Below are 20,140 nucleotides of genomic sequence, written 5' to 3' on the forward strand. Positions count from 1 at the left end.
AATTTATTTTCTGTCAACGTGACTTTACCGAAAGAATCAAAGAGTAATTCCTGCAGTCACGAAAACTTTGAATCTAGTTTTAGCGTGTTAATGTTAAATAAACGTGTTGTCTCCTATAGAAGCCTGAGTCTCCATTTGAGCCCACTACAACTGGTGTTGGAAGTGGCCAAACGTTAGTTAATTAACTATAGATTATGGAGACTAGGCGAACAATACGTACCAGGTCTCCAAATGAAGAGGACGACGACCCACCGGCCCCGGGGATGTCGGCGCAATCCCCCAGCCCCCACTGGGGGCCTGGGGTGTCCACCTCCGGTTCCAAACCGCCCTCCAAATTGCCTTACCTACGAGTCCTACTTGGTACAGGCCGGACCCGCTATTGCCCCCTGTTGGGCCCTGACTGCAGCTACATATTTTCCAGTAGTGGTGGCGGCGTATTACGCCTGACAATTACCCACCACATTAAGAAGCACGATGGTAGCTTGCAGTTGTGTGTCGACTTTAGGAAGCTTCATAAGATATCGGTGGCTGACGCGTATCCTCTCCCTCGGATGGACGATTCCCTGGACGCTCTGGCGGGAGTACAGAACTTCTCCACCCTTGATCTCCTGTCCGGATTTTGGCATTTGCCACTAAATGAGGCCTCTAAACCCAAACGGCTTTTCGAACACCTCAAGGCCTGTTTGAATTAAATCAGCTTCCCATGGGACTCCACGCAGCACCGGCTACGTTCCAATGACTGATGGAGCTGGTGCTGGCTGCACTTCAATGGGACTCATGCTTACAATACCTCGACGATGTCATCGTCTTCAGCCGTACGTTCAAAGAACATCTTGATTGGTTACGCGCTGTCTTTCTTAAAATGCGAGCGGCCCATCTCAAATTCAAGCCGCAGAAGTGTTACCCCCTTCAGAAATCCGTGCGGTATCTCGGTCATATTGTCAGTAAATCGGGCATGGCGATAGATCCCGACAAAACCACGTGTGTTCGGACGTGGCCGACCCCCACGTTGATGATGCAGGTGCAGAGTTTTATTGGTTTTGCGTCTTATTATCGCCGGTTTGTCACTGGGTTCGCTACCTTCGCAAAACCTCTCCACGCCTTGACGGTTATGGGTCAGAGGTTTCATTGGGGGGAGGAGGAAGCCGCATTTGTTGCGCTTCGCAATTCCCCTCCGCTACTCTGACTTTGCCATGCCGTGTGTCCTTGATACTGACGCAACCAACACCAGCATTGGCGCGGTTCTGTCCCAGGTTGTCAACGGGGTGGAGTGTGTTGTTGCATACGGCAGCAGAGTGCTGTCGCCAGCCGAACAGCGTTACTGTGTCACGCGCCGGGAACTATTCAGGTCTCCCGCATTAACGAGTTGATTGCTCTGGACATCCCTGGTTCGGTTCCCGTCACCCCTCGTGGGAATAAATATTTGTTGGTTGGCGTCGAATATTTATCGCGCTGGCCGATGGCCTGGCAGCTATGGATGGGAGCCATCCGGTAGTGCCACCTAGGCACATGCCATGGTACAATGGTGAGCACACAGGACTTGTAATCAATACAGAGGTACTATGTACAGGGGCGGCAAGCAGCTAAAAAATGGTGCACGTTTATTATAAATACGACATTCTCAAATGGTTTCGAAATTAAGTGTCTTATCAGCAGAATCGTGCAGAGTTTCTGCCGAACATACACAGCATTAGTTCCTAACACACTTTGGCAGAGTTGGTGTCACTGCCTGGGAAAGGAACATTAATGGTGATTTTGTGGAAAGTCAGGTGAAATGGGTGGTTGGTCAGACTGACCAGCACCCTGTGCTGTGTGGATCGCTCGTGGTTCTGGCCACCAATCGCCAAGCAAATTGGTTGCAGAGACTTCCACGTGTAGAGTGACTTCAGTTGTGTGCAACCGAGTTGCGCAACTGCTTGCACCGGCTGTGGCCGTGTGCGGAAAGCTAACTCGGGTCAAACCTGGGTTTCGAAGCGCGGTGTAGCGTTAACCATGACACTACCGCTCCACACAATCACACACACGCGAAGATCGACACCAAATACGTGCTCTGTTGCACCGCACAGCAACTCACACGCACACTGCAGTGTCCAATAACAACACAAATGTATTAATCATGACAACCACCTGCTCTGCCACTCAAAGCAATGTCCATCACATGGCCATCAACGCGACACATATAGTTCATCACGGTCACCCGACCAGCAGGAGTCACGTGTGTGAGCAGTCCGTGAATGTCGCCGGGCTATGGTGATGCAGTGGTGTGGGTTGGACAAGGGGCGGATGATGATGTCTGTCGTGGAAATCTGTGGAGCGGCACGGAACAAAAGTGGGACGGGTGGCCCAGTGTGGAGCAGGAGCCGCTCGGCTGGGACGAAGGTGGGGAGGAATCCACTGATCCGGTGGAGGCGTGGGGAGGAGGGCGGGACGCCGCGTGAAGCGCGACTCGTGGGAGTGGTGCCAGGCAGAAGGGGCACCTGGGACTCCGTACGCGGGACCCCGGCCATTGCACCTGGGCTGGGGGGGGATCCGCTGCCCTGCAGGTGGAGCGAGGCCGGGGGGAAGGTGCTCTCGGTCCGGGTGGATGGGACGAATCAATGCGGATGGAGTTGAGGATTCGAGAGGAGGTTTGCGGAGGCGGGGAGGAAGGCGGCTGTTGCGGGACTTGCGGTAACGCTGCCGTGAAGAATAGGGAGCAAAAGACTCGTGTGCCGGGCCCGGTCTGGTATCACGGTGGCGTGGAGGAACCCAGGGCTCTGGTGGAGGTGGAGGCAGGTGGAAAGCAGGGAGCTCCCAATCCTGGGGTTTAGCTTGATTACTCATGGGTGGAGGTGATGGTGCGAGTGGCGGTGGTGGCGATAGTGGCAGTGGAAGCGATGGCAGAAGTGGAGGTTGAGGCAATGGCAGGAGTGAAGGTGGAGTCGATGTCAGCAGTGGGGGTAGAGTTGATATCAGTGGTGGAGGCAATGGCCTGAGTAGAGATGGAGGCGATGGCAGCAGTGGAGTTGAGGATTCGAGAGGAGGTTTGCGGAGGCGGGGAGGAAGGCGGCTGTTGCGGGACTTGCGGTAACGCTGCCGTGAAGAACAGGGAGCAAAAGACTCGTGTGCCGGGCCCGGTCTGGTATCACGGTGGGGTGGAGGAGCCCAGGGCTCTGGTGGAGGTGGAGGCAGGTGGAAAGCAGGGAGCTCCCAATCCTGGGGGTTAGCTTGATTACTCATGGGTGGAGGTGATGGTGCGAGTGGCGGTGGTGGCGATAGTGGCAGTGGAGGCGATGGCAGAAGTGAAGGTTGAGGCAGTGGCAGGAGTGAAGGTGGAGTCGATGTCTGCAGTGGGGGTAGAGTTGATATCAGTGGTGGAGGCAATGGCCTGAGTAGAGATGGAGGCGATGGCAGCAGTGGAGCCGATGGCCCGATTGGAGGTGTAGGCGATGGCAGCAGTGGGGGCGATGTCCTGAGTAGAGATGGAGGCGATGGCCTGAGTAGAGGTAGAGGCGATGGCCTGAGTTGAGGTGGAGACGATGGCATGAGTAGAGGTGGAGGCGATGGCCTGAGTAGAGATGGAGGCGATGGCCTGAGTAGAGGTGGAGGCGATGGCCTGAGTGGAGGTGGAGGCGATGGCCTGAGTTGAGGTGGAGACGATGGCATGAGTGGAGGTAGAGGCGATTGCCTGAGTGGAGGTGGAGGCGATGGCCTGAGTAGAGGTGGAGGCGATGGCCTGAGTGGAGGTGGAGGCGATGGCCTGAGTAGAGGTGGAGGCGATGGCCCGAGTGGAGGTGGAGAAGATGGCCCGAGTGGAGGTGGAGGCGATGGCCTGAGTGGAGGTGGAGGCGATGGAAGCAGTGGAGGTGGAGTTGATATCAGTGGGGGAGGCGATGGCCTGAGTAGAGATGGAGACGATGGCCTGAGTGGAGGTGGGGGCGATGGCCTGAGTAGAGGTGGAGGCGATGGCCTGAGTAGAGGTGGAGGCGATGGCCCGAGTGGAGGTGGAGGCGATGGCCCGAGTGGAGGTGGAGGCGATGGCCCGAGTGGAGGTGGAGGCGATGGCCCGAGTGGAGGTGGAGGCGATGGAAGCATTGGAGGTGGAGTTGATATCAGTGGGGGAGGCGATGGCCTGAGTAGAGATGGAGGCGATGGCCTGAGTGGAGGTGGAGGCGATGGCAGCGGGGGAGGCGATGGCAGCGGTGGAGGCGATGGCCCGAGTAGAGATGGAGGCAATGGCCCGAGTGGAGGTGGAGGCGATGGCCCCAGTGGGAGCGATGGCCTGAGTGGAGCTGGATTCTTCAGGTGAGGAGCACAGCTCTGCTTGGTGCCGGGGCTGTTTCCCCTCCCCTGCGCCCGCCGCTTTCGTCTCCGCGCCGCGGCCATACGAGCCCAGGGACTCGGTGCTCGGCCGAGACCTCCACCTTTCTTTCTCTGCAGCGCCCGGGAAATCTTCCTCCTTCCGGTCCTCATCCTCATTCTCATCGCTCTCTGCAAAAGTTACGAAAAACATCAACGGCGTCATTAGCTGAATCTCCCTGCTCCGTGTCTGTGAGTGCGTTGTGACCCTGGGGACAGACTTGCGAGTTTGTTTTTTACGTTTTTGAGCCAGGAGGCCAGGATTGGGAAAAACTTGGGCCACTTTTCATCCAGGCAACTGGAGAGCAGCACAGACTAAGTCTTACTTACCAAACATTTAAACTAACAACAGCATACTCTTTGGTATCTTTCGGTAAACTCACGTAGATAGAAAAATAACTAATAAAGTGAAACCTTGGATTGCGAGCATAATTCCTTCTGGAAACGTGCTCTTAATCCAAAGCACTCGTATATCAAAGCGAATTTCCCCCATAAGAAATAATGGAAACTCAGATGATTCGTTCCACAAACCAAAAATACCGTATTCATATAAAAAATATTAATACAAAATACCTTTTTATATTTTTATTATTTAATATAAAGTAATCAAATTTATTAATTACATTTAATCGTGGCTGGTGTGAGGGAGACGAGATAGAGGATGGTTATTGTGTAGGACGACTTTCACTTGCAGTACAGTTACTAAAGAACAGTCACTACACATGGACACAAAATAAAAAAATGCTTTACGCACACACACGTATTCACAACACTACAGTACTGTAGTAAACAGTATACACGTAGTCACAACACTATAGTACTGTAGTAAACAGTATACACGTAGTCACAACACTATAGTACTATAGTAAACAAGATAGGTTCGCACGGATGTTGACTATACGAGTGAGGCACACCGACTGAGACCGAGCATGGGAGACGATTACCCACAATCCCGCAGTATACACGTGGTCACAACACTATAGTACTATAGTAAACAGTATACACGTGGTCACAACACTATAGTACTGTAGTAAACAGTACACACGTGGTCACAACACTATAGTACTGTAGTAAACAGTATACACGTGGTCACAACACTATAGTACTATAGCAAATACAGTATACACGTGGTCACAACACTACAGTACTATAGTAAACAGTATACACGTGGTCACAACACTATAGTACTGTAGTAAACAGTACACACTTGGTCACAACACTATAGTACTGTAGTAAAGAGTATACACGTGGTCACAACACTATAGTACTGTAGTAAACAGTATACACGTGGTCACACTATAGTACTATAGTAAACAGTACACACGTGGTCACAACACTATAGTACTGTAGTAAACAGTATACACGTGGTCACAACACTATAGTACTGTAGTAAACATTACACACGTGATCACAACACTATAGTACTGTAGTAAACATTACACACGTGGTCACAACACTATAGTACTGTAGCAAACAGTGTACACGTGGTCACAACACTATAGTACTATAGTAAACAGTACACACGTGGTCACACCACTATAGTACTGTAGTAAACAGTATACACGTGGTCACAACATTATAGTACTATAGTAAACAGTATACACGTGGTCACAACACTATAGTACTATAGTAAACAGTATAGACGTGGTCACAACACTATAGTACTATAGTAAACAGTATACACGTGGTCACAACACTATAGTACTGTAGTAAAGAGTATACACGTGGTCCCAACACTATAGTACTATAGTAAACAGTATACACGTGGTCCCAACACTATAGTACTATAGTAAACAGTATACACGTGGTCACAACACTATAGTACTGTAGTAAACAGTATACACGTGGTCCCAACACTATAGTACTATAGTAAACAGTATACACGTGGTCACAACACTATAGTACTATAGTAAACAGTATACACGTGGTCACAACACTATAGTACTATAGTAAACAGTATACACGTGGTCACAACACTATAGTACTGTAGTAAACAGTATACACGTGGTCCCAACACTATACTACTATAGTAAACAGTATACACGTGGTCACAAGACTATAGTACTGTAGTATACAGTATACACGTGGTCACAACACTACAGTACTATAGTAAACAGTATGCACGTGGTCACAACACTATAGTACTGTAGTAAACAGTATAGACGTGGTCACAACACTATAGTACTATAGTAAACAGTATACACATGGTCACAACACTATAGTACTATAGGAAACAGTATACACGTGGTCACAACACTATAGTACTGTAGTAAACAGTATACACGTGGTCCCAACACTATAGTACTATAGTAAACAGTATACACGTGGTCACAACACTATAGTACTGTAGTATACAGTATACACGTGGTCACAACACTACAGTACTATAGTAAACAGTATGCACGTGGTCACAACACTATAGTACTGTAGTAAACAGTATAGACGTGGTCACAACACTATAGTACTATAGTAAACAGTATACACATGGTCACAACACTATAGTACTATAGTAAACAGTATACACGTGGTCACAACACTATAGTACTGTAGTAAACAGTATACACGTGGTCCCAACACTATAGTACTATAGTAAACAGTATACACGTGGTCACAACACTATAGTACTGTAGTATACAGTATACACGTGGTCACAACACTACAGTACTATAGTAAACAGTATGCACGTGGTCACAACACTATAGTACTGTAGTAAACAGTATAGACGTGGTCACAACACTATAGTACTATAGTAAACAGTATACACATGGTCACAACACTATAGTACTATAGTAAACAGTATACACGTGGTCACAACACTATAGTACTGTAGTAAACAGTATACACGTGGTCACAACACTATAGTACTATAGTAAACAGTATACACATGGTCACAACACTATAGTACTATAGGAAACAGTATACACGTGGTCACAACACTATAGTACTGTAGTAAACAGTATACACGTGGTCCCAACACTATAGTAATGTAGTAAACATTACACACGTGGTCACAACACTATAGTACTGTAGTAGACAGTGTACACGTGGTCACAACACTATAGTACTATAGTAAACAGTAAACACGTGGTCACAACACTATAGTACTATAGTAAACAGTATACACGTGGTCACAACACTATAGTACTGTAGTAAACAATATACACGTGGTCACAACACTATAGTACTATAGTAAACAGTATACACGTGGTCACAACACTATAGTACTGTAGTAAACAGTATAGACGTGGTCACAACACTATAGTACTGTAGTAAACAGTATACACGTGGTCACAACACTATAGTACTGTAGTAAACAGTATACACGTGGTCACAACACTATAGTACTGTAGTAAACAGTATACACGTGGTCACAACACTATAGTACTGTAGTAAACAGTATACACGTGGTCACAACACTATAGTACTGTAGTAAACAGTATACACGTGGTCACAACACTATAGTACTGTAGTAAACAGTATACACGTGGTCACAACACTATAGTACTGTAGTAAACATTACACACGTGATCACAACACTATAGTACTGTGGTAAACATTACACACGTGGTCACAACACTATAGTACTGTAGCAAACAGTGTACACGTGGTCACAACACTATAGTACTATAGTAAACAGTACACACGTGGTCACACCACTATAGAACTGTAGTAAACAGTATACACGTGGTCACAACATTATAGTACTATAGTAAACAGTATACACGTGGTCACAACACTATAGTACTATAGTAAACAGTATAGACGTGGTCACAAAACTATAGTACTATAGTAAACAGTATACACGTGGTCACAACACTATAGTACTGTAGTAAACAGTATACACGTGGTCCCAACACTATAGTACTATAGTAAACAGTATACACGTGGTCACAACACTATAGTACTGTAGTAAACAGTATACACGTGGTCCCAACACTATAGTACTATAGTAAACAGTATACACGTGGTCACAACTCTACAGTACTATAGTAAACAGTATACACTTGGTCTCAACACTATAGTACTGTAGTAAACAGTATACACGTGGTCACAACACTATAGTACCATAGTAAACAGTATACACATGGTCACAACACTATAGTACTATAGGAAACAGTATACACGTGGTCACAACACTATAGTACTGTAGTAAACAGTATACACGTGGTCCCAACACTATAGTACTATAGTAAACAGTATACACGTGGTCACAACACTATAGTACTATAGTAAACAGTATACACGTGGTCACAACACTATAGTACTATAGTAAACAGTATACACGTGGTCACAACACTATAGTACTGTAGTAAACAGTATACACGTGGTCCCAACACTATAGTACTATAGTAAACAGTATACACGTGGTCACAACACTATAGTACTGTAGTATACAGTATACACGTGGTCACAACACTACAGTACTATAGTAAACAGTATGCACGTGGTCACAACACTATAGTACTGTAGTAAACAGTATAGACGTGGTCACAACACTATAGTACTATAGTAAACAGTATACACATGGTCACAACACTATAGTACTATAGGAAACAGTATACACGTGGTCACAACACTATAGTACTGTAGTAAACAGTATACACGTGGTCCCAACACTATAGTACTATAGTAAACAGTATACACGTGGTCACAACACTATAGTACTGTAGTATACAGTATACACGTGGTCACAACACTACAGTACTATAGTAAACAGTATGCACGCGGTCACAACACTATAGTACTGTAGTAAACAGTATAGACGTGGTCACAACACTATAGTACTATAGTAAACAGTATACACATGGTCACAACACTATAGTACTATAGTAAACAGTATACACGTGGTCACAACACTATAGTACTGTAGTAAACAGTATACACGTGGTTCCAACACTATAGTACTATAGTAAACAGTATACACGTGGTCACAACACTATAGTACTGTAGTATACAGTATACACGTGGTCACACCACTACAGTACTATAGTAAACAGTATGCACGTGGTCACAACACTATAGTACTGTAGTAAACAGTATAGACGTGGTCACAACACTATAGTACTATAGTAAACAGTATACACATGGTCACAACACTATAGTACTATAGTAAACAGTATACACGTGGTCACAACACTATAGTACTGTAGTAAACAGTATATACGTGGTCCCAACACTATAGTACTATAGTAAACAGTATACACGTGGTCACAACACTATAGTACTGTAGTAAACAGTATACACGTGGTCCCAACACTATAGTACTATAGTAAACAGTATACACGTGGTCACAACACTATAGTACTGTAGTAAACAGTATACACGTGGTCCCAACACTATAGTACTATAGTAAACAGTATACACGTGGTCAAACACTATAGTACTATAGTAAACAGTATACACGTGGTCACAACACTATAGTACTATATTAAACAGTATACACGTGGTCACAACACCATAGTACTGTAGTAAACAGTATACACGTGGTCACAACACAAGCAATCGTCTTCAGGTGAAATAATACAGCAGGCGGACTGCTGAGACAGGAAGAAATGTAGCGAGAGAGCTACTGCAACCAAAGGTTACACTATATACGTTTGTGGTGGGATTTGCAAGTAAATGTAAGATCGCAGAGCAAGCATACCCCGGCTAATCCCTCGGCTACTCCGAGGGGGAGTGGGAGCGGAGGGGCTGCCGTAACGGGCGAGATAGTGGGGGTGAAATTTACAGAGGGTACAAGCTGATAGAAAGAGGATCAAACTCAGCAAACTTAGAAATGTAATGCAACTCATTGAGTCGGCCAACACAACAAATAATACTTTGCCTGGTTGATCACCGTCCTTCTCTGCTTGTGTGTCTCCCTGTGTGTGGGGAGCGGTGGTGCAGCTGTTAGCGCTACGCTGCGCTATGAACCTGGCGACCCGGGTTCGATTCCCGCTCACGGCCAACACCAGTGACGATTATCTGAACCGGTCCCGGGCCTCCCCTAGGTCGACTCAGCCTCAAATGAGTACCTGGTGCGGTGTGTAAACATCACCACTAGGGAGACAAAGGCGGTCGGGCGTGGTGCTGGCCACCCACCCCCTCGTGTACTGTCTCGGCCTTCACAGGTGCTCGCTAACAGCACTTGCCCCTACAGTCTGTTCAGGCTATACGGGGGATCTTTGTGTCTCCCTGTCTGTGTTTGGTCTCTCTCTCTCAAATTTAGTTTCACCTGATGACGACTGCTTGAGTTGCAATCGAAACGTCGTATTCTATTATTTTGTTTATTTTTTCTACGTGACTTTACCGAAAGACCATTGAGTAACAACAGTGTTTTTACGAATCACAGCTAAGAGACAAACAACATTATATTTTCTATTAAACATAACATTTTAATAACATGTTAAAAAATACTTTAAATCTCATCACTGCTCCTCATACTCAATCCGTGATCAGTGCCGGATTATCCTCGGAACAAAATAATCATTAGCTGTGGGCCCCGCACTTTCAAGCGCCCCGCGCTAAATTATCTCACCCTATAAATCCCCGTTCAGTGATTCTGTACTTGCTCTATTACTATAGTAAAATTACAATTACTTTACTATGCAAGTTAAAAACTTCGTGCTTTATAATTGTGTTTTTTTCATTTATTCTGGGCACCTTTATAATATAAGCTACAGGACCCGCACGAGCTTAATCCGGCACTGTCCGGGATACTGTTCCAGTGCCCAACCAGGCTGTTGAAGACACCGTGAGTGGAGTTGAGGGGGATCGGTGGAGGTGTGAAGGCGGCGAGTGATGCCGACGGGCTGCGAGGGGGTCATCCGAGAGGGTGCCCAGTGGGGAGATGAAGCAATGAAATCGCTCCACGTGCAGGTGCTGGGTGGATTACTGCACAGCGGCATCGTGGGAGGTGGCGACGGCTCGTGGAGGTCTCTACCCACTAGTGGATTGACCATGGCTGATGGTGGTGGTGATGATGATGGATGTTGCTCACTCACTTGGCGATGTATGAAACGCCAGAGATGCACGGCGATGTGCAGGGTGTTCAGCAGCACGGTGGAGCTGATGGCCTCCTTGCAGCCGCTGTACAGTTGACCCACAGCGTGGAGCAGAGAAGGGAGCGCGCTGTCCACTATGGCCTGGCAGCTGCTGCTCAGCTCACCCATAGCCTGCAGGAGGGCAGGGAGCACGCTGTCCACAATGTCCTCACTGTGGCTACTGAACATCGGTCCCCAGGTGGCGACCCCTGCTGATGCAGAGACGTTCTTCACGAGTCCCGAGTAGTTGATCGTGGTGGTGGTGGTGTTGGAGGCGTTAATGTCCGAACCCCCACGCCGAGATCCTCCGAGGAGCTCCACCATCGGCTGCGTGAGCAGCAGAACCACAGTGAGGACAGCCGTGAAGATCGCCATGGTGGTGGTGGTGGCGAAGGTCTCTGAAGAACTCGAAGTGGAGGAGCAGCGTGGGGTGAGGTGGTTTCCTCTCCAGGAGCCGACTCCACTCTGACCTCTGCCGTGACGTCACCGGGCCATGACGTCACCGTGACGTCAGAGGTTTCCACGGCTCTTACGTCATTATAGCATTTGGAACGTGGCTGTGCAATGGAACATCAACACGTGATGCACTACAACACTGTATTGTTTATAGAATTGTAATACAATACTAATTATTCACATCTGAGACAGAACATCGGCAGAGGAGGGAGCCTCACTCCTCACTTCTCCCAACCAGCTTAAAAGTCGCTACGAATCTTAACAGCGTTCATTGAAGCTCTGTGGATGTGTAGGCCTTACTTTAACATATATTTCTGTGACCAGTCACAAGCTAATCCCTTAGCTATTTCAATGCTAAATTCGTCTAGTTATTTCAATGCTAAATTCTCCTGTTTTGATTTGTACTAAGTGCCTCGGTGAATGTGTATGCTCTGACTTCAACGTAACTATTTCTGTAGCAGTTACAAGCGAGTCACTCAGCCATTTCAATGCTAAATTCTATGCTAATCCCATTGTCAAGGGGTGCCTCTGCGGATGTGTATGCCTTAACTTAGCTATTTCAATGCTAAATTCTATGCTAATTCCTTTTAACAATGGGGGCCTCTGCGGATGTGTATGCTTTAACTTTTAACATAGCTATTTCTGTGACCAGTCACAAGCTAATCATTCAGCCATTTCAATGCTAAATTTTATGCTTATTCCTTCGTCAAGGCTCTTTGTTCCTCTCACACAGCTTAAAAGCCGTGATCTGAACGTGGCTCTCTCACTCCAGCGCTGTCCTACCAGACAGTCTCGCCCCCTTCACCTGATGAAGGCCGCTTGTGTTGTGGCCGAAACGTCGTGAGAATATTATTGTGTTATTTTATTTTATAAATTTATTATTTTATTCTCATTCTACGTGACTTTACCGAAAGAACCAAAGAAGATGTAGGTTTTTACTTTAACATAGCCATTTCCGTGACCAGTCACAAGCTAATCCCTCAGCTATTTGCACAAGCTAATCCCTTAGCTATTTCAATGCTAAATTACTAGTTGCCTCTGTGGATGTGTAGGTTTTGACTTTAACATAGCCATTCCTGTGACCAGTCACAAGCTAATCCCTTAGCTATTTCAATGCTAAATTACTAGTTGCCTCTGTGGATGTGTCGGTTTTGACTTTAACATAGCCAATTCCGTGACCAGTCACAAGCTAATCCCTCAGCTATTGATATGTAAACCCCTTTGTCAAGGTGCCTTACTTCTCCCAACCAGCTTAAAAGTCGCTACGAATCTTAACATCGTTAATTGAAGCTCTGTCGTCCCGACAGTACTGTACCTTTCACCTAAAGACGGCCGCTTGCGTTGTGGCCAAAACGTCGTGAGAATTTTATTGTGTTTTTTTATTATTTTATTCTCATTCTACGTGACTTTACCGAAAGAACCAAAGAAAATAAAATAATAAAGATATAAAACAATAAAATTCCCCAAATCAAAATTCATATACTGTTGATTTATTCACTCCATCTCCGCAGTGGACACTGCCGGTTGTGTTCCTTCCTTAGCTCCCATTCCCACGTTAGTCTCGACCACCGGCCGTCATCACTTCAAGTTGTGTGTCCTGCCTCACCCCACCTTTCTAAACTAAAATTACGTCTTCTTAGTTTTTTCGGTAAAGTCACGTTGAAGAGAAACAACAAAATAACAAAATATATATAAAACAATAAAAATTATCACGACGTTTCGACCATAACTCAAACGGTCATCATCACACCTGATGATCATCATCACACCTGATGATGACCGTTTGAGTTATGGTCGAAACGTCGTGAGAATTTTTATTGTTTTATATATATTTTGTTATTTTGTTGTTTCTCTTCAACGTGACTTTACCGAAAAAACTAAGAATATGAATTACTGCAGTCACGAAAGCTTTAAATCAAAATTTAAAATTACGTCCTTAATTATATGAAGTCATATGAAGTCCAATTGACGTGTCCGTCTTCCAGTATCAGTGTAATTCTTAGGATGTGCATCATCTCTACGCTTCCTTGTGCATTTCTAAACATTGGTTCTATTTTCCGTTTGTGATGCATCTGTTTGAAAAAAAACGTTCTGCTTAAGGCATATGGCTCAGTTACGTTTCATTATTAAGTTAAGATAACAATAAGCACTTTGTTCTGCCCTGATACACCTCTCTTAATCATTTTCATCCGTCTTCCCCTTCAACAACCGCCCTACGTGTAGATGCACTTCTGTGTTTTCAAGGCTGTGTCCCTGTTCTTTTTGCGTTCAGTTTGTTATTCCCCCGCACCTCCAGTAAAGCATGGTTGGCTGCGTACGGTGCGAAAGAAGTTCACCATGCAAACATACGCTGCGTTGAAAAATGATTCTACTGACTGCAGACCAATCCTGGACAGATTTCTCAATACGAGTGCAATATCGAGGGTACAGATCAATACCAACTGAACACAGATGCTAATTCATGGACGGGTGGCAACTCTAGCCATGCCCATGCAAACATACACAACATCTTGACCATGAATCGCCTATGTGGCAGATTAAATGTCAAGCATTATACATTGAATTTCGATCTACTTTTGTTCGTTTTGATTTATTTTGGCGCAGTTTCAAGTAAGTATTTTTAATAGAATTATTGTATTGCCATTTACTGTATAATTGTGATAATAGACCAAGCACTGAGACATTGCCCAGGGTTGGTCTACAATCGAAAAGGTGGCAACCCCATAGCACACCCTCATGTGTTCCAGTGTTAACACATCGTATGTTTGTATCTTGAAATTCTTTCGCACCGTACGTAGCCCACCGCTCCCCCCACCACACACGTGCACAGCAGCTCCAGAGAGCGACTTTTGGGTCAGAGGTAGCCGCATTGTACTGGGGCCGTCCATAAATGAGGGGGGGGGGGTGAGAAATGTGACGTCACATCAAAATGTGCAACTTTAAATAAATATAGACAACACGTTCTACGTAATTAAATAGACTTTTTAATAAATATTTTCTCCTACAACATCAGAGTGCAGCGCCACATTAAATAAGCACCACGATGACAATAGTTTAAAGCGATATGAAGCATGCTTTATTTTGGGGGGGGGGGGCACAGCTTTGTACCGTCATATTTGAGGGGGGGCTCTGACTCTTTGTGACGCCGCGTGACGATGGGAGGGGGGGTCAAAAATCGTCTAAAATCGCGTGACGTCATTTATGGACGGCCCCCACAGCGTGAAATAGCGCAACAAACCGAACCCGCGTACAGCGAGGGAAGCCCTGGCTGGTTTATCATTCATTAATCTCCAGTTCAGTCACAAACGAATCTCTTAGAGCCGAAGGCGCGATTCAGTATCACGTTGGCATGCCGTGTCAACCCGTACGGGGTTACCCCGTATTGGTGTACAGGGAGATTGAGTTCTCAGGTCCATACGGCTTACTAGAGCCGTTTCAAAACGGGCAAAACAATGTTTTGTGTTTCTCCCCTTGTGATGGGATTTTGTAGGATGAACGTTGAGATTTGTAAGGGGCACGGGGTGACCAATAAGGTCTGAATTGGTCTGTAATAAGAGAGGCAATGGTTAGGGGGTGACAGGTGTGCGTTGGCACTGCGTGCCACGTCGCGTTGTCATACAGCTGACACTCCGATGAGCAATGATTCGGCGACGCACGGTGCCAAAGGGGCCGTCCATAAATGACGTCACGCGACTTCTGACGATTTTTGACCCCACCCCCCCATTGTCACACGGCGTCACAAAAAGTCAGACCCCCCCCTCAAATATGACGTCACAAAGCTCTGGCCCCCCTCCCACCAAATAAAACATGCTTCAAATCGCTTTAAACTATTGTCATTGTAGTGCGTATTTAATGTGGCGCTGCACTCTGATGTTGTAGGAGAAAACATTTATTAAAAAGTATATTTAATTAAGTAGAACGTGTCGTCTATATTTACTTAAAGTTGCGCATTTTGATGTGACGTCACATTTCTCACCCCCCCCCTCGTCACACATCGTCACAAATGTCTGATCGCCCCCCCCCCAGGTGCGTGACGTCATTTATGGACGGCCCCAAAGACGTTCAACATTCGTGCGTATCCGCCGTGATGTGGGGCGAAGTAATATTCTAATCTTATTATCCGCGATGCCTGCAGGATTAGCTTTTTTCTTCTTCGTCTTCCAAAGCAGATTATTAATGAGAATATTGATGGAATTTCCCCCAGTGCATGTTGGCTGGGGAAGGGCTGTTTAAGACCCGCGGTGAACCCGCTCATCTCCACGTATCGGCATGAAATGATAAAATCGCAGATTTTCGGAAGCGCGTTCGTTTCAAGTGGATGCTTGTTGTCAACACCGCCATATTGACAGCACTCGCAATCATCCCATACTCAATTGAAACTCTTCTTAAGTAATTGCTTATTGTGTTTAGTTCCTTGTCCTTATCTCATACCTCCGATTAGCACGGTGGGCTACGTACGGTGCGAAAGAATTTCAAGATACAAACATACGATGTGTTAACACTGGAACACATGAGGGTGTGCTATGGGGTTGCCACCTTTTCGATTGTAGACCAACCCTGGGCAATGTCTCAGTGCTTGGTCTATTATCATAATTATACAGTAAATGACAATACAATAATTGTATAAAAAATACTTACTTGAAACTGCTCCAAAATCAAACAAAACGAACAAAAGTAGATCGGAATTCAATGTAAAATGCTTGACATTTAATCTGCCGCATAGGCGATTCATGGTCAAGATGTTGTGTATGTTTGTATGGGCATGGCTAGAGTTGCCAACCGTCCGAGAAATAGCATCTGTGTTCAGGTCGTATTGATCTGTACCCTCGATATTGCACTCGTATTGAGAAATCTGTCCAGGTTTGGTCTGCTATCAGTAGAATCATTTTTCAACGCAGCGTATGTTTGCATGGTGAACTTCTTTCGCACCGTACGCTGCCAACCATGCTTTAATGGAGGTGCGGGGGAATGACAAACTGAACGCAAAAAGAACAGGGACACAGCCTTGAAAACACAGAAGTGCATTTGCACGTAGGGCGGTTGTTGAAGGGGAAGAGGGATGAAAATGATTAAGAGAGGCGTATCAGGGCAGAGCAAAGTGCTTATTATTATCTTAACTTAATAATGAAACGTAACTGAGCCATATGCCTTAAGCAGAACGTTTTTTTCAAACAGATGCATCACAAACAGAAAATATAACCAATGTTTAGAAATGCACAAGGAAGCGTAGAGATGATGCACATCCTAAGAACAACACTGATACTGGAAGACGGACACGTCAATTGGACTTCATATGCAAATTAAGGACGTAATTTTAGTTTAGAAAGGTGGGGTGAGGCAGGACACACAACTTGAAGTGATGACGGCCGGTGGTCGAGACTAACGTGGGAATGGGAGCTAAGGAAGGAACACAACCGGCAGTGTCCACTGCGGATATGGAGTGAATAAATCAACAGTATATGAATTTTGATTTGGATAATTTTATTGTTTTATATCTTTATTATTTTATTTTCTTTGGTTCTTTCGGTAAAGTCACGTAGAATGAGAATAAAATAATAAAATGACACGATAAAATTCTCACGACGTTTTGGCCACAACGCAAGCGGCCGTCTTTAGGTGAAAGGTAACTGTCGGGACGACAGAGCTTCAATTAACGATGTTCAGATTCGTAGAGACTTTTAAGCTGGTTGGGATAAGTGAAGCACCTTGACAAAGGGGTTTACATATCAATAGCTGAGGGATTAGCTTGTGACTGGTCACAGAATTGGCTATGTTAAAGTCAAAACCTACACATCCACAGAGGCAACTAGTAATTTAGCATTGAAATAGCTAAGGGATTAGCTTGTGACTGGTCACAGGAATGGCTATGTTAAAGTCAAAACCTACACATCCACAGAGGCAACTAGTAATTTAGCATTGAAATAGCTAAGGGATTGGTTTGTGCAAATAGCTGAGGGATTATCTTTATTATTTTATTGTTTCCCTTCTACGTGACTTTACCGAAAGAACCAAGAATATAGTATATGAATTAGATCATTTATTTATTTTGCTAACTTTACAATTAATCGTACATTTTAATTGTACTAGTTTAATGTCTTCAGGTTTAGTTTCTAATTCTCTAGGATAAAACAAGTTATTTTGTCAAAAAGAATGACGTTAATTGGCGCATACATTGAAAGTGCAATTTTAAATGAACCGTGTCAGTCTTCAAATACTGTTCTGGTTATTCCCACCTTGTTGGTGTCCCTATTGTCTCCTGCACCCACTAACAACGGAGTTATTGTTGGGATGGAGAGAAGCACAGCCAGCAGCCAGCCAGGAAACTCGAGACATAGAATATATTAATAGCAGCATGACTTACACTGCTACAGCAGCGAGGTGGTCATGTAACTATTTACATTCTCTGTGTCGCAAACATTAAATGGCAACTAATCTTTCCGTTGTACGCTTGTCCCCACGATTTGAGGACCAATTCCTTAGCGAAGGATTTACTACCAATTGAAGGATGATACAAGTGAAATGTGAAGTTGTAAGATTGATCTTAGATCATTGCAAGCCAATCCCAGATTCTGAGTGCGGAGTGACTCGGCAGGGCCGACGGCGTGAGCCTGGCACCTTGGGAGTTGTCATGGACAGGGAGCAATGAGGCCGCGTTACCGGTTGTCTTAGTTTTGGGGAATTCTGTGTCCAGAACTCTGGTCCACAGTAACGATGAAACAAACACAATGTAGAAAAAAAGAACAGTTGCAACTCTTGCAGGAAAATGAAAGGTATTTTATTACAAAAAACAAACATCATTTACCATTCACACAAACAGTATAGTATTATAGTAGTTCGAAAATTAGACTGTGGAAAAGTCATATGTAATGATGAAAAATAATTAAAGATAACATTTATCATTATCTTATTGCAATATATGAACGTGTAATGGCAAATTAAAACGATGCGATACAATTTGACACTCCTTTACAGCGATACACTTAATCCAATGAAGTTGAATGTGAACGCTGAAACACGTAAATATTACTGAACATAGCGTGGATAAAAGAAACTGCTCTTTGGTTTTTTCGGTAAAGTCACGTAGAAATAAGAAATAATAAAATACAATTACAGAATAGCATATTCCCTGGCAGTAGCTACGAGCAGATGCCAGGGGCAGCCAGAAGCGTCCAGATTGACGCAGCTGCTCCCAGGGGCTTACATCATCCGCCCAGAATCAAGAGCGTGACTCGTGTCTCAGGCTGCAGTTTGTGACAAGTTCACTACAATAGCATTTAGTTCACCCTGCCAATGTGTAAGTATCAAACCATAACATTACGTATATTTTAAAAATAACCATTGTACAGAATTGATAGTTTTTTATTAATTAAGTTAAATGTAAGGGACATTCGTTGTTTTTGTGTGACTCAGTCTTTCCTGATAAGGCTGATGATGTCATTGTGCTGTGTAAGCGAAAATTTAAGTTTCGGTTTGTATCACCCTTCAAAGTGTAGTAATTTCAGTTAAATATAGAAGAGCACATCACTCTGTTTTACATTCATTATGAGTGCTGAGTGAATTCCATGGCAGTAAACTGCTCACAAACTGCACCCTGAGACACGAGTCACGCTCTAGATTCTGTGCGGATGGAGGAAGCCCCTGGGAGCAGCTGCGTCATTCTGGACGCTTCTGGCTCCCCCTGGCATCTGCTCGTAGCTACTGCCAGGGCTATAAAAGCAGCTCCTGTAGCTGCACTGGCAGAACATCGGCGGAGGAGGGAGCAGCGCTCACAGCTGAAGCGAGCCTCACTGTGAAGCACATCAACAAGCATGGCCCTGAGTGTTTACTTCCCTGCGATGCACGTGATGGAGAGGAGCGTCTGGCCAGGCTGGCCGGTCTGGAACCCCCGCGGTGAAAGTCTCTTCCAGCAGCTGCAGCGAGACATGAGGAGCGAGATCGAGAGGATGGAGAGAATCTTCCGTGGAGTCGATCAGCTCAGCAGCCACACGCGGGCTCCGGGCAGCCTCGGAGACGCACTGCTGCAGCAGCCGGCCGTGAGCATGTGGGTTCCAGATTGAAGATCCACAGGAGCAAGGAGGCGGGTTTGTCGCGTCCCTGGACGTGCAGGACTTCTCCCCACAGGACCTGGCCGTGAAGGTGTCTGGAGACAAGCTGGTGGTGGCCGGACGGCGCGAGGTGAAGAGCGGAGAAGTCAGCAGCGGCAGCTACAGCCACAGCTGCCAGGAGTTCCACAGGGAGACGCAGCTGCCCAGGGACGTGGACCCGCAGAGCGTGAGCTGCTGCTTGACTGAAGACGGGAAGCTGAAGTTCAAGGCTCAGCGCCG

At 45.5% G+C, this 20,140-nt stretch overlaps 1 protein-coding gene across 1 annotated transcript in view; it reads right to left on the reverse strand.

The window, feature by feature from the left end:
- Positions 1-2,008: 2,008 nt before the first annotated feature.
- Positions 2,009-20,140, reverse strand: part of LOC142930105 (uncharacterized) — a 38,038-nt gene continuing 19,906 nt past the window's right edge. Inside the window, exons 2-3 of the mRNA XM_076072168.1 lie at positions 11,322-11,472; positions 2,009-4,470 (exon numbers count right to left, since the gene is read on the reverse strand). Of these exons, the coding sequence (XP_075928283.1) occupies positions 3,212-4,470; positions 11,322-11,472 (1,410 nt within the window). The 3' untranslated portion in view covers positions 2,009-3,211. The remainder of the gene's footprint in view (positions 4,471-11,321; positions 11,473-20,140) is intronic.

This window comes from Petromyzon marinus, chromosome 37, assembly GCF_048934315.1.
Source record: "Petromyzon marinus isolate PM22_M1 ecotype Great Lakes invasive population chromosome 37, UKy_Petmar_22M1.pri1.0, whole genome shotgun sequence".
NCBI lineage: Eukaryota > Metazoa > Chordata > Hyperoartia > Petromyzontiformes > Petromyzontidae > Petromyzon > Petromyzon marinus.